This window comes from Aquarana catesbeiana, linkage group LG02 (assembly GCF_042186555.1).
Source record: "Aquarana catesbeiana isolate 2022-GZ linkage group LG02, ASM4218655v1, whole genome shotgun sequence".
NCBI classification, from domain to species: Eukaryota; Metazoa; Chordata; class Amphibia; order Anura; family Ranidae; genus Aquarana; species Aquarana catesbeiana.
The window spans coordinates 414,129,696-414,149,193 of record NC_133325.1 but is presented as its reverse complement, the minus strand read 5'-3'; the positions used below and the strand labels follow the sequence as shown (position 1 = coordinate 414,149,193).

At 42.5% G+C, this 19,498-nt stretch overlaps 1 protein-coding gene across 3 annotated transcripts in view; it reads left to right on the top strand.

Moving 5' to 3' along the window:
• Positions 1–19,498, top strand: part of CSMD2 (CUB and Sushi multiple domains 2) — a 1,533,565-nt gene that overhangs the window by 1,448,907 nt on the left and 65,160 nt on the right. For all 3 annotated transcript variants that reach the window (XM_073615428.1, XM_073615429.1, XM_073615430.1), the window contains 4 exons: positions 7,911–8,084; positions 8,584–8,757; positions 9,801–9,989; positions 10,103–10,276. In XM_073615428.1, coding sequence (XP_073471529.1) covers positions 7,911–8,084; positions 8,584–8,757; positions 9,801–9,989; positions 10,103–10,276 — 711 coding nt within the window. The remainder of the gene's footprint in view (positions 1–7,910; positions 8,085–8,583; positions 8,758–9,800; positions 9,990–10,102; positions 10,277–19,498) is intronic.

The window sequence follows — 19,498 nt, the reverse complement described above, 5'->3', positions numbered from 1 at the left end:
CTCCTCCACCCCTCCTCTTCTTCTTCCTCCATGGCCTCTTCCTCGGAAACCAGCGGTGCTCCGTAGTCGTTCAAGGGGCTACGCAAGTACGCAGGCCAAAAGATGCCATGCGGTGCTTGAGCTGGTGTGCTTGGGGGACAGGAGCCACACTGGGGCAGAGGTTCTGTCAGCTCTGCAGGGGCAGGTTCAGAGGTGGTTGACGCCACGCCAACTTAAGGCAGGAATGGTGGTTTGCGACAATGGCACCAACCTCCTCTCTGCCCTCCGACAGGGACAAATGACCCATGTGCCCTGTTTGGCTCACGTCCTTAACTTGGTGGTGCAGCGGTTCTTGGGCAGGTACCCGGGCTTACAGGATGTCCTGAGGCAGGCCAGGAAAGTCTGTGTGCATTTCCGCCGGTCATATAATGCCAGTGCTCGGCTGACGGACCTCCAAAAGGAGTTTAACCTGCCCAAGAACCGCCTAATCTGTGACATGCCCACCAGGTGGAACTCAACGTTGGCCATGCTGCAGCGGCTGCACACGCAGCAGAGGGCCATCAATGAGTACCTGTGTGACTATGGCACCAGGACAGGGTCAGGGGAGCTTGGTTTTTTTTCCCCACGCCAGTGGGCCATGATCAGGGATGCATGCACTGTCCTGTCACCATTCGAGGAGGCCACGAGGATGGTGAGCAGTGACAGTGCATGCATCAGTGACACTGTCCCCCTTGTCCACCTGTTGGAGCACACGCTGCGTGGAATAATGGACAGGGCACTTGAGGCAGAACAGAGGCAGGAAGAGGAGGACTTCCTTAGCTCTCAAGGCCCCCTTTATCCAGACAGTGTTCCTGCGTGCCCGCCGATCACACAGGAAGAGGACGAGGAGGAGGAGGAGGAGGAGGAAGATTGTTTCAGTATGGAGGTGGAGCCTGGCACTCAGCATCAGCAGCAGTCTTTAAGGGAACAGTCCCAAGAAACACATGGACTTGTACGTGGCTGGGAGGAGGTGGCTGCGGACGTTGTCGTCCTTAGTGACCCAGAGGACTCCGGACCGAATGCCTCAGCAAACCTACGCTGCATGGCCTCCCTGATCCTGCAAAGCCTGCGTAAGGATCCTCGTATTCATGGTATCAAGGAGAAGGACCAATACTGGCTGGCAACCCTCCTTGATCCACGTTACAAGGGTAAGGTTGCGGACCTTATCTTGCCATCGCAGAGGGAGCAGAGGATGAAACATCTTCGGGAGGCCTTGCAGAAAGGTCTGTGCAATGCGTTCCCAGAGACTGGGAGGTTACAAACTCCTGTTTCTGGACAACGTGTTGCTGAGGCTTCGGTCAGTCAAAGAAGGAGCGGTGGAGAAGGTGGCCGTCTGACCGATGCGTTCAGACAATTTTTTGGTCCGCAGCCCCAAGGTATGATCGGTTCCAGCAACCATCACCAGCGTCTGTTTTACATGGTGCAGGAATACCTAGGGGCAAGATCAGACTTGGACACCTTTCCCACCGAAAATCCTCTGGGTTACTGGGTCTTGAGGATGGATCACTGGCCAGAGCTTGCACAGTATGCAATTGAGCTACTGGCCTGTCCTGCATCCAGCGTTCTTTCGGAACGCACATTCAGTGCTGCTGGAGGCGTGGTAACCGATCACAGGGTGCATCTGTCCACCGACTCGGTCGATCGGCTGACCTTCATAAAAATGAATGAGTCTTGGATCACCACCAGCTACCAAGCACCTGATGCTGATGTAACCGAATAATTTTTTTTGAAATCTCAGATCCCTTCAAAGACTGCCTATGCTCATGCTGAGTGACTATCCCTGAGTAATTATCCTCTTCCTCCTCAATCATCACGCTGATAGCTTGTAAGAACATTTTTGGTTCTGGGCGCCACCACCAGTGCCTAAGGCACAATTTTTCAGCCCCTGTTTAACAGGGGCGTGTTAATTACAATTTTTGATGTAATACTTTGCAGCAGGGCTCGTTCCTGCATTCCAACTAGAGTGTCTGTGAGGGGTTGCAGTGTTGTGGCACCAGCACCAGTGCCTAAGGCCCAATTTTTCTGCCCCTGTCTAACAGGGGCATGTAATTACAATTTTTGATGCAATACTTTGCAGCAGGGCTCGTTCCTGCGTTCCAACTAGAGTGTCTGTGAGGGGTTGCAGTGTTGTGGCACCAGCACCAGTGCCTAAGGCCCAATTTTTCTGCCCCTGTCTAACAGGGGCGTGTAATTACAATTTTTGATGCAATACTTTGCAGCAGGGCTCGTTCCTGCGTTCCAACTAGAGTGTCTGTAAGGGGTTGCAGTGTTGTGGCACCAGCACCAGTGCCTAAGGCCTAATTTTTCAGCTCCTGTTCAACAGGGGCATGTAATTACAATTCTTGATCTAATATTTCACAGCAGGGCCCTGTGAGGGCTTACAGTGTTGTGGCCACAGCAACACCTAAGGCCCAAATTTCTGCTGAGTATATAGGGCAGGACCCTACTTTCAAACATCTAACTTACAAACGACTCCTACTTGCAAACGGAAGGAGACAACAGGAAGTGAGATGAAATCTACCCCTAGGAAGGGAAATTCTCTCCTGTAAGAGTTAATATGGGAAAACAATTTCTCCTTTCCACTGATGCTTTCCAATCCTTGTTCCACAAAAAACCCAAATTTTCAAAAAACATTTTTCATTGGGACAAAAAGTGAGGTGAAATCTTCTGAAGAGGAGGAAAGACAGCAAAACAAATGTCACAGGGGTGATAACCCTTCCCTATGTTTTCCAAAAAGCTTAAAAAAGATTTTTTGGCTGGAGCTAAACGCTTTAAAACGTTCAAAATTACAAAGAGATTCTACTTAACAACAAACCTACAGTCCCTGTCTTGTTTGCACCGCCTGTATACTGCTGTTCAGAGTATATAGGGCCTTTCCTTATTTTAATTTGGGTGCGGGGTTCCCCTTAATATCCATACAAGACCCAAAGGGCCTGGTAATGGACTGGGGGGTACCCATGCCGTTTGTCTCACTGATTTTCATCCATATTGCCATGACCCGACATGACATTAAACCCGCAAGCAGTTTAAAATGAGATTTTTTCCTTTAAAAATGACATTTGGTGCAGGGACTGTTCTAAACACGGGAAACACGAGCCACTTTACAGGCCTACTATAGACACACCCCAGGTACGATATTTAAAGGAATATTTCACTTTTTTTTTTTTACTTTAAGCATCATTAAAATCACTGCTCCCGAAAAAACGGCCGTTTTTAAAAGTTTTTTTGCATTGATACATGTCCCCTGGGGTAGGACCCGGGTCCCCAAAACCTCTTTAGGACAATACCATGCAAATTAGCCTTTAAAATGAGCACTTTTGATTTCGAACGTTCGAGTCCCATAGACGTCAATGGGGTTCTAACGTTCGTGCGAACTTTCGGTCCGTTCGCAGGTTCTGGTGCGAACCGAACCGGGGGGTGTTCGGCTCATCCCTAGCAAAGAGCTCGCTCAAGACCTTCACAACCCTATTCTTGCAAAATATACTGATGGCATTGGCTAGAGAAGGATTTCTAAACTTCTGAATGTTCCAGTGAGCACTGTTGGAGCCATAATCCAGAAGTGGAAAGAACATAATTTTACCATTAACCAGCCAGGACCAGGTGCTCCTCGCAAGATTTCTGAGAGAAGTGAAAATAATTTTTAGAAGAGTTGGCCAAGAGCCAAGGACTACTTGTGGAGCGCTTCAGAAAGACCTGAAATTAGCAGGTATAATTGTTTCAAAGAAAACAATAAGTAATGCACTCAACCGCCATGGCCTGTATGCAAGCTCACCACACAAGACTCCATTGCTGAAGAAAAAGAATGTTGAAGCTCGTCTAAAGTTTGCTGCACAACATTTAAACAAGCCTGTGAATTACTGGCAGAGTATAATCTGGTCAGATGAGACCAAAATGTAACTCTTTGAATGCCATAATACACACCGGTGGTCATTAACTATAGCGCCAATAAATGATCCTGCAGTCCTGGAAAATTGTACCCAATTAAGGCCAATTAAGACTTCAACTCTCAGAAACTGGACGCAAATGCAAATGGAAAGCAGTGCTATTGCCGGCGAACATGCCTGTCAGATCACATACTGTATGCAGGAATAGTGGAAGTCAATGGGGCTCGAACCTGCAAAATCCAAAGTTCTCACTGAAGGCTTATATGCAAGTTCTTTGCCATAAAAAGTGTATGGAGACTTGGGTCCTGCCCCAGGGGACATGCATCAATTGGAATTTTTTTTTAAACAGCTGTTTTTTCAGGAGCATTGATTTTAATAATGCTTGTAAAGTAGTGCATATTTCCCGTGTTTTTTACTGTACCGCAGCAAAATGACATTTCTAAAGAAAAAAATGTCATTAAAAATTGCTTGCAGCTTTAATGTAATGCCGGTTCCCAGCAATACAGAGTAAAAATCAAAGAAAAAAAAGGCGTAGGTTCCCCCCACCAGTCCATACCAGGCCCTTTGAGTCTGGTATGGATATTAAGGGGAACTCCACGCCAAACTTTAACAAAAAATTGCATAGGGTCCCCCCCAAAATCCATACCAGACCCTTATCCGAGCATGCAACCTGGCAGGCCAGGAAAGGGGGCGACGAGCGGGCCCCTCTCCTGAACCATACCAGGCCACATGCCCTCTCCCGAACCATACCAGGCCACATGCCCTCAACATGGGGAGGGTGCTTTGGGGCCCCCCAAAACACCTTGTCCCCATGTTGATGGGGACAAGGGCCTCATCCCCACATCCCTTTCCTGGTGGTTGTGGGGGTCTGCAGGCAGGGGGCTTATCGGAATCTGGAAGCCTCCTTTAACAAGGGGACCCCCAGATCCCAGCCCCCTCATGTGAATGGGGATGGGGTACACAGTACCCCAACCCCATTCACCAAAAAAAGAAGTGAAATGTGACAAAAGACAATAGCCAGTTTTTGACAATTCCTTTATTAAAAATGTGTTTTTTTTCCCCCGCTTCTTCCTCCATCTTCCCTGGTCTTCCTTCGGTTTTCTCCTTCTTCTTCCAGCTGCTTTTTCCCCCGCTTCTTTCTCTGCTTCTTCCTCTGGTCTTCTTCAGCTTCCTCTGGCTTCTTCTTCCCCCGCTTCGTCCTCTGGTCTTTTTACACTGCCTCTGCTGCCGCTGCTCCCACTAAACATTTAAAAAACAAACCTCCTCCGATACTGCGATGGGGTGGATGACGTAACTCCAAGACCCTGCCCCTTGTGACTTCACCGGGGCATGATGGGTCAGTGATGTCACAAGGGGGTGGGATCTCTGGCTGACGTCATCCAAAGGCCACGCCCCATAGTTATATATGAAATGTGTGCTATGCAAGCAGGCAGATCGGCTGGCCGCAGCGTCGGAGGAGGTTTGTTGTTTTCATGTTCAGCAGGCCGGTGGCGGGAGCGGCAGAGGAGAAAGACTGGAGGACAAAGCGGGGGAAGAAGAAGCTGGAGGAAGATGGAAAAAGAAGCGGAGGAAAGGAGAAGCTGGAGGAAGAAGGAGAAGACTGAAGGAAGACCGGAGGAAGAAGTGGGGGGAAAGAAGAAGACATTTTTAATAAAGGAATTTCCAAAAAACGGCTATTTTTTTGTCACATTTCACTGCTTTTTTTGTTGAATGGGTAGGGGTACAATGTACCCAATACCCATTCACATGGAGGGGCGGGATCTGGGGGGCCCTTGTTAAAGGGGGCTTCCAAATTCTGATAAGCCCCCCTCCGCAGACCTCTATAACCCCCAGGTAAAGATTGTGGGGATGAGGCCCTTGTCCCCATCAACACGGGGACAAGGTGTTTTGGGGGACCCCAAAGCACCCTCCCCATGTTGAGGGCAAGTGGCCTGGTATGGTTCAGGAGGGGGGGGCGCTCAATTGTCCCCCCCTTTCCTGGCCTGCCATGGCTGCTTGTTCGGATAAGGGTCTGGTATGGATTTTGGGGGGACCCCATGTCAATTCTTTTATTTTGGTGCGGGGTTCCCCTTAAAATCCATACCAGACCAAAAGATGTACCAGCACCATTTTTGCCAACACTACACACAGTAGTTCATTATTGTGCATCAGTGTGTGTTTCAATGCAAATGTACTGGAGGTTCATTACGTTATTGCACTGAGGGGCTAAACAAAATGATCAGCACTGCAACACACTAACGCTTGCATGGTTCATTGCCATATGCCTAAACCTGCGAGTTGGTGTAAAGCACATAGATAAAGCCCACACAAATATGTTTTGTGAAAATCTCATCTTGTAGGCCTGTATATTCTTTCATTACCAAAAAACAGCTGCAATAGCCCCCCTAAACTGCTTGGTATATGTAGGAATAAAAGATGGGATATGCCCAAGGCACAGTCATTCAATTAAATAAAAAAGCACATAAATGTGTCAAACAACCATGACTGCAAAGAATAGCATAGGCTCAATCACGACCAACTAAAAACCTTTTCTTTCCCTTAAATGACACAGAGGGTAAGGCCAAAGCTTTATTGAAATTTTCAAATTTACCAAATAACCAATGCCAGTCACAGTTATTATGTGAGCATATGTAAGCAATAATCTGACATAGGCTAAGAGGCCTGTCCTTATTTCTTCTGAAGGCCGACTTTCCTCAGGTCAGTGAGATGCCACAGTGTAGTTCAAGCTCCGCCGCTTCACCTCAAGTTCTTGTAGCCAATCTTGATGGAGCCACTTACCCTGTGTTACGTCAACACCCACGGTATAGCCATGCTTCCATCAGCCAAGGCTCCCTCTCCCTAAGTGTGTCGAGGGACCTTCATTGCCTATGTGGATTTCATCTGTTAGAGTGAAATCTGATAATTCCATAAAGCATTTAATGGTTTATGGTGGGTGCAGGTTCTTTTACTACTTTCAAATGGACTGTGTATTTTCGCACCTTTGAGTCTGTTAACCTGGAATTTAGCTGCAAGGCTGAAAAATGGCTTGAAATCACATGCACTGGTCCCCATATATTGATTTCTGGGCTTGAGGAGGATAATGGAGTATCATCTTTGCTATAGAGAATTACAAATCCTTTGGCTTAAAACTTGTAGAATATAGCTTTTTAAAAGTGGAATTCTAGGATTTTGAAATTCAGTCTTAATATGTCAGCAGTTCTTTTACTACCTATGAGGCAGTATAAAACTCCTGTTTAAGTGTCCTCTGTCAGCAACAAAAGTGTGAGCAGATGAGGCAATTACCAGCAAAGACTGGAATGTCCTTCCAGTCTTGAGTCATGATTGTTTGAGTTCCATAAATACTGTGTGATCATGCACAGCACTATATAACCATTCCGAGATAATATTTCTGGGGCAGACCAAGCTCCTATTAGCACACCTAATCTTGTAACAAGCAGGAATGGATGGCAAATGCTTTTTTCAGGTAGTAATCCATAGTATTCTGTAACCAAAGCAGGCCATAGGAACCAATCAGGTATTATCTAAATATTCTACAATGCATCACTGCATTTTGGATTCTGCTATTAAGGTGTATCTCTACCGAAACATGTTTTTTTTTTTTTTTTTGGCTAGAGTACAAAATGATTAAAACCTCTTCCATGTTTTTTTTTTATTGTGTCCCATTAGGGAGATTTGCCTTCACTTCCTGTCCTAAAGACACAACAGGATTGAGCCCAAATCTTTTTAATTAGAGGAAATTAATTTAGACGCTTGTCATCTTGAAAGGTGCTCCCATTGGAAGAGTTTCCATTACCTCCTGCCCTGATTTTGCCACTTTGAATAAGCCCAGCGTTGTCATTGGTGTCTCTGTATGGCACAAAATTCAGCAATTATATTTGAGTTGGGAAATACTGCATAATTAAAAAGCTGATATAAAGTAAAATGTACAAGATCATGCATTTTTTTAATGTATTTGCATAGGTGGGTGATATTACTGTATACTTCTAACAAGTATTTTTTCTCCCATAGCTGGTCATTGCGGGAACCCAGAACCTATAGTTAATGGCTTGATTAATGGACAGAACTATAATTACAGAGACAGCGTGGTATATCAATGTAATGCAGGCTTCAGATTAATTGGAAAGTCTGTAAGAATATGTCAGCAAGACCATCGCTGGTCAGAGAGGTCCCCCATCTGTGTGCGTAAGTATAACATGGGTAAAAGCAGGGGACAGAGGCTTACTCATTAGGAGCTGAAAACTGCATTTCTGCATCTAGTGAAGTGTACTACAGCAAATAATAGACTCCCAGCTGAAACATACTAAATGCTGTAAATGTCATTGTGAAATAAATGATAGTGGGAAATGATTAGTGGAAAGAACACATTTTTTTTTAATTATATGTTCGAGTAAGTTTACATCTGAATTGTGGAAGTTGTCCAAGATATTATTGTATTAAAATCGTATATTTAATAACCTGCATTAGTAGCAGGATTAGGATTTCCCGTGGTGCAGTGCTGACAAGGCTACAAAAATCAAGTATAAAATGGAAGCATTATATCATATAGTTGTGCCTTGCTGATGATAAAGATAATGGAATGTCACTTGCTGTTCGTGGTTGGAAAAAAGTGGTATGTGGAGTGAAAGACGGTTCTATGTTTATTTCATGCTTTAGTTTGAGTCTTTTTTTTTGTCTCCTGCAGCCATCACCTGTGGGCATCCTGGTAATCCTGGTAATGGAGTTACTCAGGGCTCTCAGTTTAACTTAAATGACATTGTAAAGTTTACATGTAATCCGGGCTACGTACTGGAGGGTGTAGCTCAAGCTCAGTGCCAGGCCAATGGGCAATGGAATCATCCCCTACCAACATGCAGAAGTAAGTATGGTATAGAACTCAGAATTTTTTTCATATCTGTCTTGCATTGTGTTCTTTCCTTGTGATAATGTGTTTTAAGTGTATCTTAAGCAATATATATGTTTTTATTTTGGATAGAGTAAGGAAAGGTTAAAACTGTAAAATTTGGTGCAGCTCTGCATAGAAACCAGTAAGCTAACAGTGTTTTTTTTTTGTTTTTTTCATATTTGAATTGAACAAGCTGAGTAAGATCAGAGTTAGCTGAAGTTGAAGTTAGAAGCCGATTGGCTAACATGCAGGGCTTTTTTTCAGGGGGAACTTAGTGGAACTCCGTTCCACCACCTCTGGCTCAGACCCTTTGGTGCCTGCTCACCACAATCACTTGTAAACACAGAAGTCTGGTTTCTGTGTTTACAAGTGACAGCTGTGCACTCTGTATGCAATGCAGTCCTGGTATTCAATGCCCCTTTAAGACCCTCCTACTGTTTTCATGAAATTTGACTGTACACACCCACTATTTGATGTGATTTGGAGGGTGTGTGTAGCGGGAGGGGTTTTGTGGGGCCATGGTTAAGTTCCAGCACCTATTGTTTGAGAAAAAAAGCCCTGCTAGCATGTACCAGATTTTGTACTCTCCAGTTTTAGTAAATCATTCCATAGACTCATGAAATATCTTTGCAGTGAGAGGGAAGTACCTTATTAAACAGCTGTCATGAGAAAAAACTGTCCCCATTTCAAATTTTGCCTCTATTTCTTGTAGCAACTCAAAATGCTGGATTTACCCTCACTTTCATTCCTGGTGAGATTAGTGATCAGAAAAATTAGAGCAAATTAATCTCACAGATGGCATTAAAACGTGACAGTAATTCCAATCCCTCACCACCATTTTTTTAGATGTTTGAATAATATTTTAATATGTATTTTAACCATTTATTTCCCATTATTTTTGCCCCTTCAATTTCTTTTACAAAATCTTAAACTATCCCTGCTCTGATTTGCTTTCATCTGTTTTGTCTCTTAACTGCACATTTAATCTACCCTGTGATGTCTCGTCTTTCCACTAGTATTGAACTGTACAGACCCTGGACATGTTGAGAATGGACTTAGGCGGGTACTACAAAGAGGTCCAGACCGATTCAGTTTCAGAACATCTGTGTCTTATGAATGTAGCCATGGTTACTATTTAATGGGGACACATGTTCTTACTTGCCAGGGAGATGGCACTTGGGATCGAGCCCTCCCTAATTGCCTATGTAAGTAAGATATGTTTTAATGACAGAAGTGGAAATATTATTGACCTTTCAGCAGAAGATAAGCATGTACAAATGCACATTTTTCTCTATATCATTCTCCCTTACCTGTCTAGTGATATCTTGTGGATCGCCTGGAGTCCCACCCAATGCGCAGGTTTTAGGAAGACGAAATACAGTGGGGTCTGCAGTACAGTACAGTTGCCTTGGCAAGCGAACCCTTATTGGGAATGCCACCCGTATTTGTCAGCTTGATGGCCGATGGAGTGGCTTTCTGCCACACTGTTCTGGTAAGAGTTGTGTAAAGTAGTATAATATTAGTTATTTACTTTACTTGGCTCAGATGAGACTGTGTACACCATATCTCCCCTGACAAAAGCATATACCACTTCTCTTTATATTTCTCCTGTTTGTCTTCTTTGGTTTTTTTTTTGAATAGTAATATAGTTTTTGCCTAGTCAAATGGATTAGGAGCAGAGCCCAAATTATGAAAATTTATGATATACAATTTGCGTATCTTTAATTCTTCAAGCCGTTGACCTATAAAAATCATATAGAAAATAAAATAAGTAAGCCACTTCTGATTTGGATGCTTGCTATGGATCAGGGATTTATAAATCCTGGAGTTAAAGGCTATCATGACAACTATAATACTTTCAGGAGTAACCAGTGTTTTAAATTTGAAATGATTGGAAACCCCAATTATTTTACTAATTATTGTTTTTTGTCTAATTCTTTCAGTAAAGCCAAAGAAACTGATCCAGCATTACTAATAATGAAGATAGTCTCTAAATGCAGCGCTATCCACTACTATTCAATGTGTAATCCACCATACATAACAATATATGTAGCACCCTCTAGTGTGTGCTAGAAGTGAGTGTAGGATAAAAGCATATTGCTGGCCATGAATAACCTGGGTCATGGAATTGGGTCAGGGTTTTTAGAGGCCGGGGCTGGATGATTCATCTTGGCTGTTCTCTCTGGTGCCTACCTCTGGTCTGGAAGGTTGGAGAATCTTCTAGAACTAGAGGGTGGGGGTTAGGAGGGGCTGCCATGAATATGTGTGGGCTGGTAGGGGGGCGGTAGGGGGCTGAGACTACTCCATAAATAGACATGGGCCATGCCAGCAGGGGCAGTCGGGTGGAAGGTGGGGATTTCGGTGTTGAGGAGGCTGTCAGTGGCCCCGAGCGGTAACCCCTAGGGCTCGGGTGCTGGAAGGATCCTGCCAAAAAAGGAAGGAGTCTTTCCTGGAGGCACAGAAGCAAGAGAGGACAGAGTGAGTAGTGCAACACTGTGGGGACTAACAAAGGGGGGAGACTGCCACATGTAGCCAGTATCCCTTGAAGACAGCAGTGAGCTTAGGTCTTCTATCCTTTCCCTGGGAGATCTCTGGGGAGTCAGCCAGGTGGGCTGAGGAAGAGACAGTCGGGCAGACTGGTGTAGAGAGGTAGATGCAGCCAGGTGGGCTGGCATTGCCTGAATAAGTGGTGCTGGGATCAGTGGACACAAGTGAAGGTGTTTCACTTGTGCTGATTTTAGGGGCTTTGAGTTCTTGCGTGTAAGGGCCACTACTGAACTAACAAGAGGCCTCTCAGTTCCTTCAAGATTGAACCAGCAGGAACTGTACAGAGGAAGAAAGGAACAATGTGTGTGCCTGTGGAAGGTTAAATACGTTGGAGCTGTATATAGGAAGTTGTATATAGGAAGCTGTATATAAGAGCTGTAAATAGGAAGTTGTCCTTGAAGATCTTGTTTCAGTCAAGTGGGCATGCCATAATCTCCCATCCCTATCCAAGTTGTTAACCCCTAATAAACATTTGTTTTAGCCACAGGTATTCTCCACAGCAGGAATCCCCCTGATAATCAATCCATCTCCATCCTCTTTACTCTTCCCACATTCTTTCTTCCAAGGCTCAGGCAAAACAGACTCTCATAATGTAAAATCAACATTTATTTCAACATTTATTGAATATTATTAAAAACACTCACATTTTAAAGTGCATTACTGATGCACCACAGTGTACAGCCTCCTTTCCTCTTAAGATTACTGGTCTTCAGACACTCACAAGATAGCAACTCGCAAACTTCTGGGTGTGTGTCTTAATGTCATCAACCCCCTGCTCTACACATTACGTCATAAACATGTGACTTCCTCAGGGGATCGGCAAAGTCGTGTGTTTGATGATGTAACGTGTAGGGTGGGGCTGATGATGTCAAGCTGCACAGCTGGGAGCCTGCAAGCCACCATCTTGTGAGTGTCTAGAGACCAGTGTCTTTAAAATGTGAGTGTGTTTAATGACATTTAATAAATGTTGATGGGAAATGGTTTTACACTACGAGAGTCTGTTTTGTCTGAGCCTTGGAAGAAAGAATATGGGACGAGTAAAGAGGATGGAGATGGATTGAATATCAGGGGGATTCCTGCTGTGGAGAATACCTGTGGCTAAAACCTACCTGGTTTAAAGGGAAAAGCGCTATCTAACCTAAAATAGTTTTGGGTCAAATACTGGAGGTAAGGGTATATACACAGATCGGTGGTGGGATGAGCACTGCAATAGGTGAAATTTATCAGAGTGAGCATGTGGATAGCACAGTAATCAATTATTCAAGGAATTAATAATCAGACTATAAACACTGTTTGGTACATGGATATGTCACATCAAGATTGTAATTAACACAAAGGAAGTGCATAAATCGATCAATAACCAGAAGCATAATCATTTTAAATAAGGACATTTCTATGGTTGCATTGCACAAATGACACTGTTTATTTTTGTATATTGCTATGTATGGTGGATTACACATTGAATAGTAATGGATAGCGCTGCACTTCGATATTATCTTCAGTTTGGTGTATATGTGGAAACTGTATATGTGGAAACACATCAGTCTTAAAATGTACTGTTTTTTATATTTATAAATGCACTTGGTCACACATAATTGCACTGAGATTTTTAAATTTAAGCAGTACTAATAATGTTCTTTTACTAAACAAGAATACTGTGTATAAAAAAGTATTTACAGTTACAGGAAAACAATACAAGACATACAGAGTGCTGCAAATATGCATACATACTTAATTTGTGTGTTAAAGGTATACACTAGAAAGTCACTTCGCTTCCATTATAGCTGGCCCATGAGTTCTATAGCAAACAAGACTTCAATCATTTCAAGTGGGTGCAGGAAAATAGGTCCTTGGTCATGGAAATGTTTCTTACTTGGAATGTGACTTCTAGTGTTATTCCCTCCATACAGTCCAGTTAAGACCCCTTTTCAGTTCGTTCTGCTAGCCCTTTTATTTAGCCTTTTTTAATTAAGGTTCTTACATCATTTTCTAGAAGGGACACATTTCTGTTCACAAACACAGTTAATGAAAGCGTACAACTATTGGTGCAAAGGCCAAATATGTATTATAAGCGTGAAAGGTCAAATATGTCGAAAGGTCGGCTATTTTTGACTCTTACTGACACTATGCTAACAAACTTGAGTTCAGTGTTTTACCAGAACTCCTCTAAAAACAATAGGGGTAACTAAAAAACGTGGCCAAATATTTACGTTGCTCATATACAGTATATCACAAAAATATCTATTTTCCCCTTGTAGAAGACAGTGAAACTATTTTTTTGCAAACACTGTTTGATTTATTAATGCCATTTGTTTGAGAGACGTTACCATATGAAACTGGTGTTTGTTGTGTGTGGAAAATCACAAAGTGTGTGTGAGTGTATGGGCCGCTGAAAATAGACAGATTTTCCCAAACAGTACAGAGGCTGTTGGTCACTCAAGAAGAGTACACTTGGTTTCACTTAGTATGGGTTTCATTGACGTGGTTGTACACCAGGGTGCGCCTTTTCCTAATCTGACAAGGGTTATAGTCAGTGAAAATAATTTTTATTTCTGTCTGTTTTGCTATTGCAATGTTCCTGCATAGTAAAATATTGTTAAGAGGACATAAAATGAAGGTACAAATAATAAACCACTAACACTTGTATTTTAAATCTAAATATGGAATAGCTATGTTGTTGCCACCCAAATAAAACAAATATGTGACTTCTGTTTAATTTAATGGAGCGCTTACCCCCACAGGAGCTGCTGATGATGGTGGGGCCTCTGTTCTGCCACAACATTCTTATCTGCTCTATCCCCTCTGATACACTTGGTTGTAGACATTATTCGGCATGGGCGAACGGTTCGGCCCGAGCATTAGTTCCGAACAACTCTCGTTGTTCGGACGCCTGGAGAACAGCCAAACAAACGGGTCGTTCGACCGTTTGTTTGCCTCCCCCGAACCAACCATAATGCATTGTGGCATTGAACAGTGCATTGCAAGCCCTGATTGGCTGAAGCAGTGAGAGCTGAAGGACAATTAGTCTAGGAAAAAGTAAGAACCACCTCTCACCTCATCCCAAAACAATAGGAAAAAATTTTTGAGAAATGCCTCAGAGATTTTGCGGGTGAGAAGGGAAGGAAAAGTAAGGTTGTAATTGATGGTTTGTATAGGCTTGGTATAGATCAAGTAATCAAAAAATTGTAAAAATTATATGTTTTATTCAAAAAATTATCACAAATTGGAAGTTAAAAACAATAGATATACCATACAACTACTGCACTAATATCATGATAATGAGGGTTCTAATGGAAGAAACACATGCATACAAGATACATTTTAGAGATCCAACATGTTTCGGAATATTATGGATGTAATTCCTTCTTCAGGGATTTCCTGTGCAGTTGTATTATATAATCTGAAAAAGTACATGGGTAAAACATACCAATCAAAATACATCAATTGTATCAAAATACAGTGTAATAAACATACAAAGGATAGGGGCTTGGGAAGAAAGAGCAGAGAAAATAGTTCACACCATTGTAATTGTTACATGGACCAATAGCTATAGATGATTTAAGTTATTTAAGTAGCACTCCAAATTCCAATCCCCATAATGCCAGTCAAGAGTATTTTTTATGGAGAGTAAATCGATATATGGGCACGCCTGTTTCAAACTGACGTTGGATATTGTATTGAATTTCATCCATATATCTATGTAAGTGGCAGCATCGCATCAAAAAAACCACCAGGTATACCCGGCCCATAAAGTCCACAAGGAACAGCACAGAAAAAATAGGTGCAGGATCCTAAATGTCAATATAATATATAGTCAGATATATTGTATGGCTAAAAGGTACAACATGTATGAAACATTATATCAGTGGAAGCTTGCAGCGCAGAAAGACGTGAAATAAGGAAAAATTGTAGTGTGTGTATTTGTACACACAGCAGAGAGGTAGTTGAATATCAAAAGTTTGTAAAAAGGTCAATTGATCTCTGTCAATCTGTTGCATGGAAAGGAGAGGAAAAATGATGATGAACTGAAAAACATATGTAGATCATGGAACAATATGGTAAGAATCTATGCAGCAAACACTGTTGGATACCCATAAATCGACAGGAGAATATATATATACCACGTGTAGACGCACTGGATCAAGTCCAATGCGGGTTGACCTGGTAAATTATGCAATGCAACTATAAGTTTAGTTATGTAAAAATACCAATATAGTGTCCATGAAATACATAGTAAAATATATAAATAAGGTGTCAATAGAAAATAATCATAGCAAGAGTGGGCAAGGGAATAAAGTACTTACTATATGGTTAAAGTCTGTATGGGAACCAGTTTGCTCCTTGATGTGAAATCAGGGTGTGTGACATAGAAATGTCAGCACCCTGAAATATATATGCCAGCTGGTAATGGGAAAGCACCGCCCTTAAGGGGCGGGAAATGTCATTCATGGAAGTAATACCATTGAGGAGAGGGCTGCACCAAATTAGGCGACACACCTCCACCAGCTGACCGAAGTGTCAGCAGGGAGGTAACACATCGCCCAATACTGATTCCCCCGGCATCCGGCGTCACTGCGTCAAGGAGCGTCAGAGTGTCGCAGACACGGGAAGGAAGGGCATATCCGCAATTGGCCCAAGGATCCCCCGCATCGTGCATGCGCGGGCGGTGAATCCCATCGGACCATGGGACGCCCAAAGTGAGGCCCCACACACAAAATGTGTGGAGTCTACCTGTGCCGGGGGACACTAGAAAGCACTAGGCAACAACCGACGGGCAATTGATGATAGATGCTTACCAATGAGAGGCAAACAATAATAATGGGCAACACAAATGGAATATAGGAGATCAGGAATGGGAGTAAAACTAAAAGACATAAGACATGTATTAATTAATATATCAATAACAATATAATACTGCAGGCTACATAGATAATACAGCATAGATGTCATAATTATAAATTGTATAATCGTAAACTGGTACACTATCAGACAATATTAGAAAAAACAACAAAACTTGTATTGGCTAAAGTGCCAAGGTAAGACAAAAGTAGAGTACATCAATTAACAATATTGTACATGTACAAACGATGTGTCAATATTCAAATGTCTAAATTAAATAAGAGGGACAAAAAATATGAACATGAGAAATAAATGAAATCATGAAACCTATAATATATATAAACCTACATATCACCTTTGTAACCCCTTGATGTGAAACCCTGTAAAAAGGGTTTAAAACTTAGTATCTCGTTCAAACCTGGAGGTGAGGTGGCATCTAAATTCGAGATCCACCTCATCTCCCGTTGGAGGAGTAATTTATTCACCTCCTCTGGGGGTTTGGTGGAGACGGTCCAGTATCAAAACTGATATTTTTGGAACAGATTCCCTGCGGACTGTGGCCATATGTCATCCCCAGGGTTTCACATCAGGGGGTTATGAAGGTGATATGTATGTTTATATACATTATAGGTTTCATGATTTCATTTATTTCTCATGTTCATATTTTTTGTCCCTCTTATTTTATTTATAATTATGACATCTATGCTGTATTATCTATGTAGCCTGAAGTATTATATTGTTATGGCTATATTAATTAATACATGTCTTTTGTCTTTTAGTTTTACTCCCATTCCTGATCTCCTATATTCCATTTGTGCCCATTATTATCGTTTGCCTCTCATTGGTAAGCATCTATCATCAATTGCCCGTCGGTTGTTGCCTAGTGCTTTCTGGTGTCCCCCGGCATGGGTAGGCTCCACACATTTTGTGTGTGGGGCCTCACTTTGGGCATCCCATGGTCCGATGGGATTCGCCGCCCGTGCATGCGCGCTGCGGGGGATCCTCGGGCCAATTGCGGATATGCCCTTCCTTCCCATGTCGGCAGCGCTCTGACGCGGTGGCGCCGGAAGCCACTGCGCCAGGGGAATCAGCATTCCTTCGGTCAGCTGGTGGGGGTGTGTCACCTAATTTGGTGTGGCCCTCTCCCTCTCCTCAATGGTATTACTTTCATGAATGAGATTTCCCGCCCCTTAAGGGCGGTGCTTTCCCATTACCAGCTGGCATATATATTTCAGGGTGCTGACATTTCTCTGTCACACACCCTGATTTCACATCAAGGAGCAGACTGGTTCCCATACAGACTTTAACCATATAGTAAGTACTTTATTCCCTTGCCCACTCTTGCTATGATTATTTTCTATTGACACCTTATTTATATATTTTACTGTGTATTTCATAGACACTATATTGGTATTTTTGCATACTTAAACTTATAGTTGCATTGCATAATTTACCAGGTCAACCTGCATTGGGCTTGATCCAGTGCGTCTACATGTGGTATATGTATATTCTCCTGTCGATTTATGGGTATCCGACAGTGTTTGCCGCATAGATTCTTACCATATTGTTCCATGATCTACATATGTTTTTCAGTTCATCGTCATTTTTCCTCTCCTTTTTTAATTTCCATGCAACAGATTGACCGAGATCAATTGACCTTTTTACAAACTTTTGATATTCAACTACCTCTCTGCTGTGTGTACAAATACACACACTACAATTTTTCCTTATTTCACGTCTTTCTGCGCTGCAAGCTTCCACTGATATAATGTTTCATACATGTTGTACCTTTTAGCCATACAATATATCTGACTATATATTATATATTATATTGACATTTAGGATCCTGCACCTATTTTTTCTGTACTGTTCCTTGTGGACTCTATGGGCTGGGTATACCCAATGGTTTTTTGATATGCAATGCTGCCACTTACATAGATATATGGATGAAATTCAATACAATATCCAACGTCATTTTGAAACAGGCGTGCCCATATATCGATTTACTCTTCATAAAAAATACTCTTGACTGGCATTATGGGGATCGGAATTTGGAGTGCTACTCGTTAAATCATCTATAGCTATTGGTCCATGTAACAATTACAACGGTGTGAACTAGTAAGTTTTCTTACTATTACCAACTATTTTCTCTGCTCTTTCTACCCAAGCCCCTATCCTTTGTATGTTTATTACACTGTATTTTGATACAATTGATGTATTTTGATTGGTATGTTTTACCCATGTACTTTTTCAGATTATATAATACAACTGCACAGGAAATCCCTGAAGAAGGAATTACATCCATAATATTCCGAAACATGTTGGATCTCTAAAATGTATTGTGTATGCATGTGTTTCTTTCATTAGAACCCTCATTATCATGATATTAGTGCAGTAGTTGTATGGTATATCTATTGTTTTTAACTTCCAATTTGTGATAATTTTTTGAATAAAGCATATCATTTTTACAATTTTTTTGATCACTTGATCTATACCAATCCTATACTCACCATCGATCACAACCTTACTTTTCCTTCCCTTCTCACCCGCAAAATCCCAGGGGCATTTCTCAAAAAAAAAAAAAAAAAAAAAAAGATTTTTTTTAATACAGTAATGAGTCTTTTTGGGAAAGATGCAACAAGTTTTTCACACCTGGAATTGGGGATTCTTTTCCATTCCTCCTCGCAGATCCTCTCCAGTTCTGTCAGGTTGGATGGTAAACATTGGTGGACAGCCATTTTTAGGTCTCTCCAATTGGGTTTAAGTCAGAGCTCTGGCTGGGCCATTCAAGAACAGTCACGGAGTTGTTGTGAAGCCACTCCTTCATTATTTTAGCTGTGTGCTTAGGGTCATTGTCTTGTTGGAAGGTAAACCTTCCGCCCAGTTTGAAGTCCTGAGCACTCTGGAGAAGGTTTTCGTCCAGGATACCCCTGTACTTGGCCAAATTCATCTTTCCCTCAATTGCAACCAGTCGTCCTGTCCCTGCAGCTGAAAAACACCCACACAGCATGATGCTGCCACCACCATGCTTGACTGTTGGGACTGTATTGGACAGGTGATGAGCAGTGCCTGGTTTTTGCCACACATACCGCTTAGAATTAAGGCCAAAAAGTTCTATCTTGGTCTCATCAGACCAGATAATCTTATTTCTCACCATCTTGGAGTCCTTCAGGTGTTTTTTAGCAAACTCCATGCGGGCTTTCATGTGTCTTGCACTGAGGAGAGGCTTCCGTCGGGCCACTCTGCCATAAAGCCCCAACTGGTGGAGGGCTGCAGTGATGGTTGACTTTCTACAACTTTCTCCCATCTCCTGACTGCATCTCTGGAG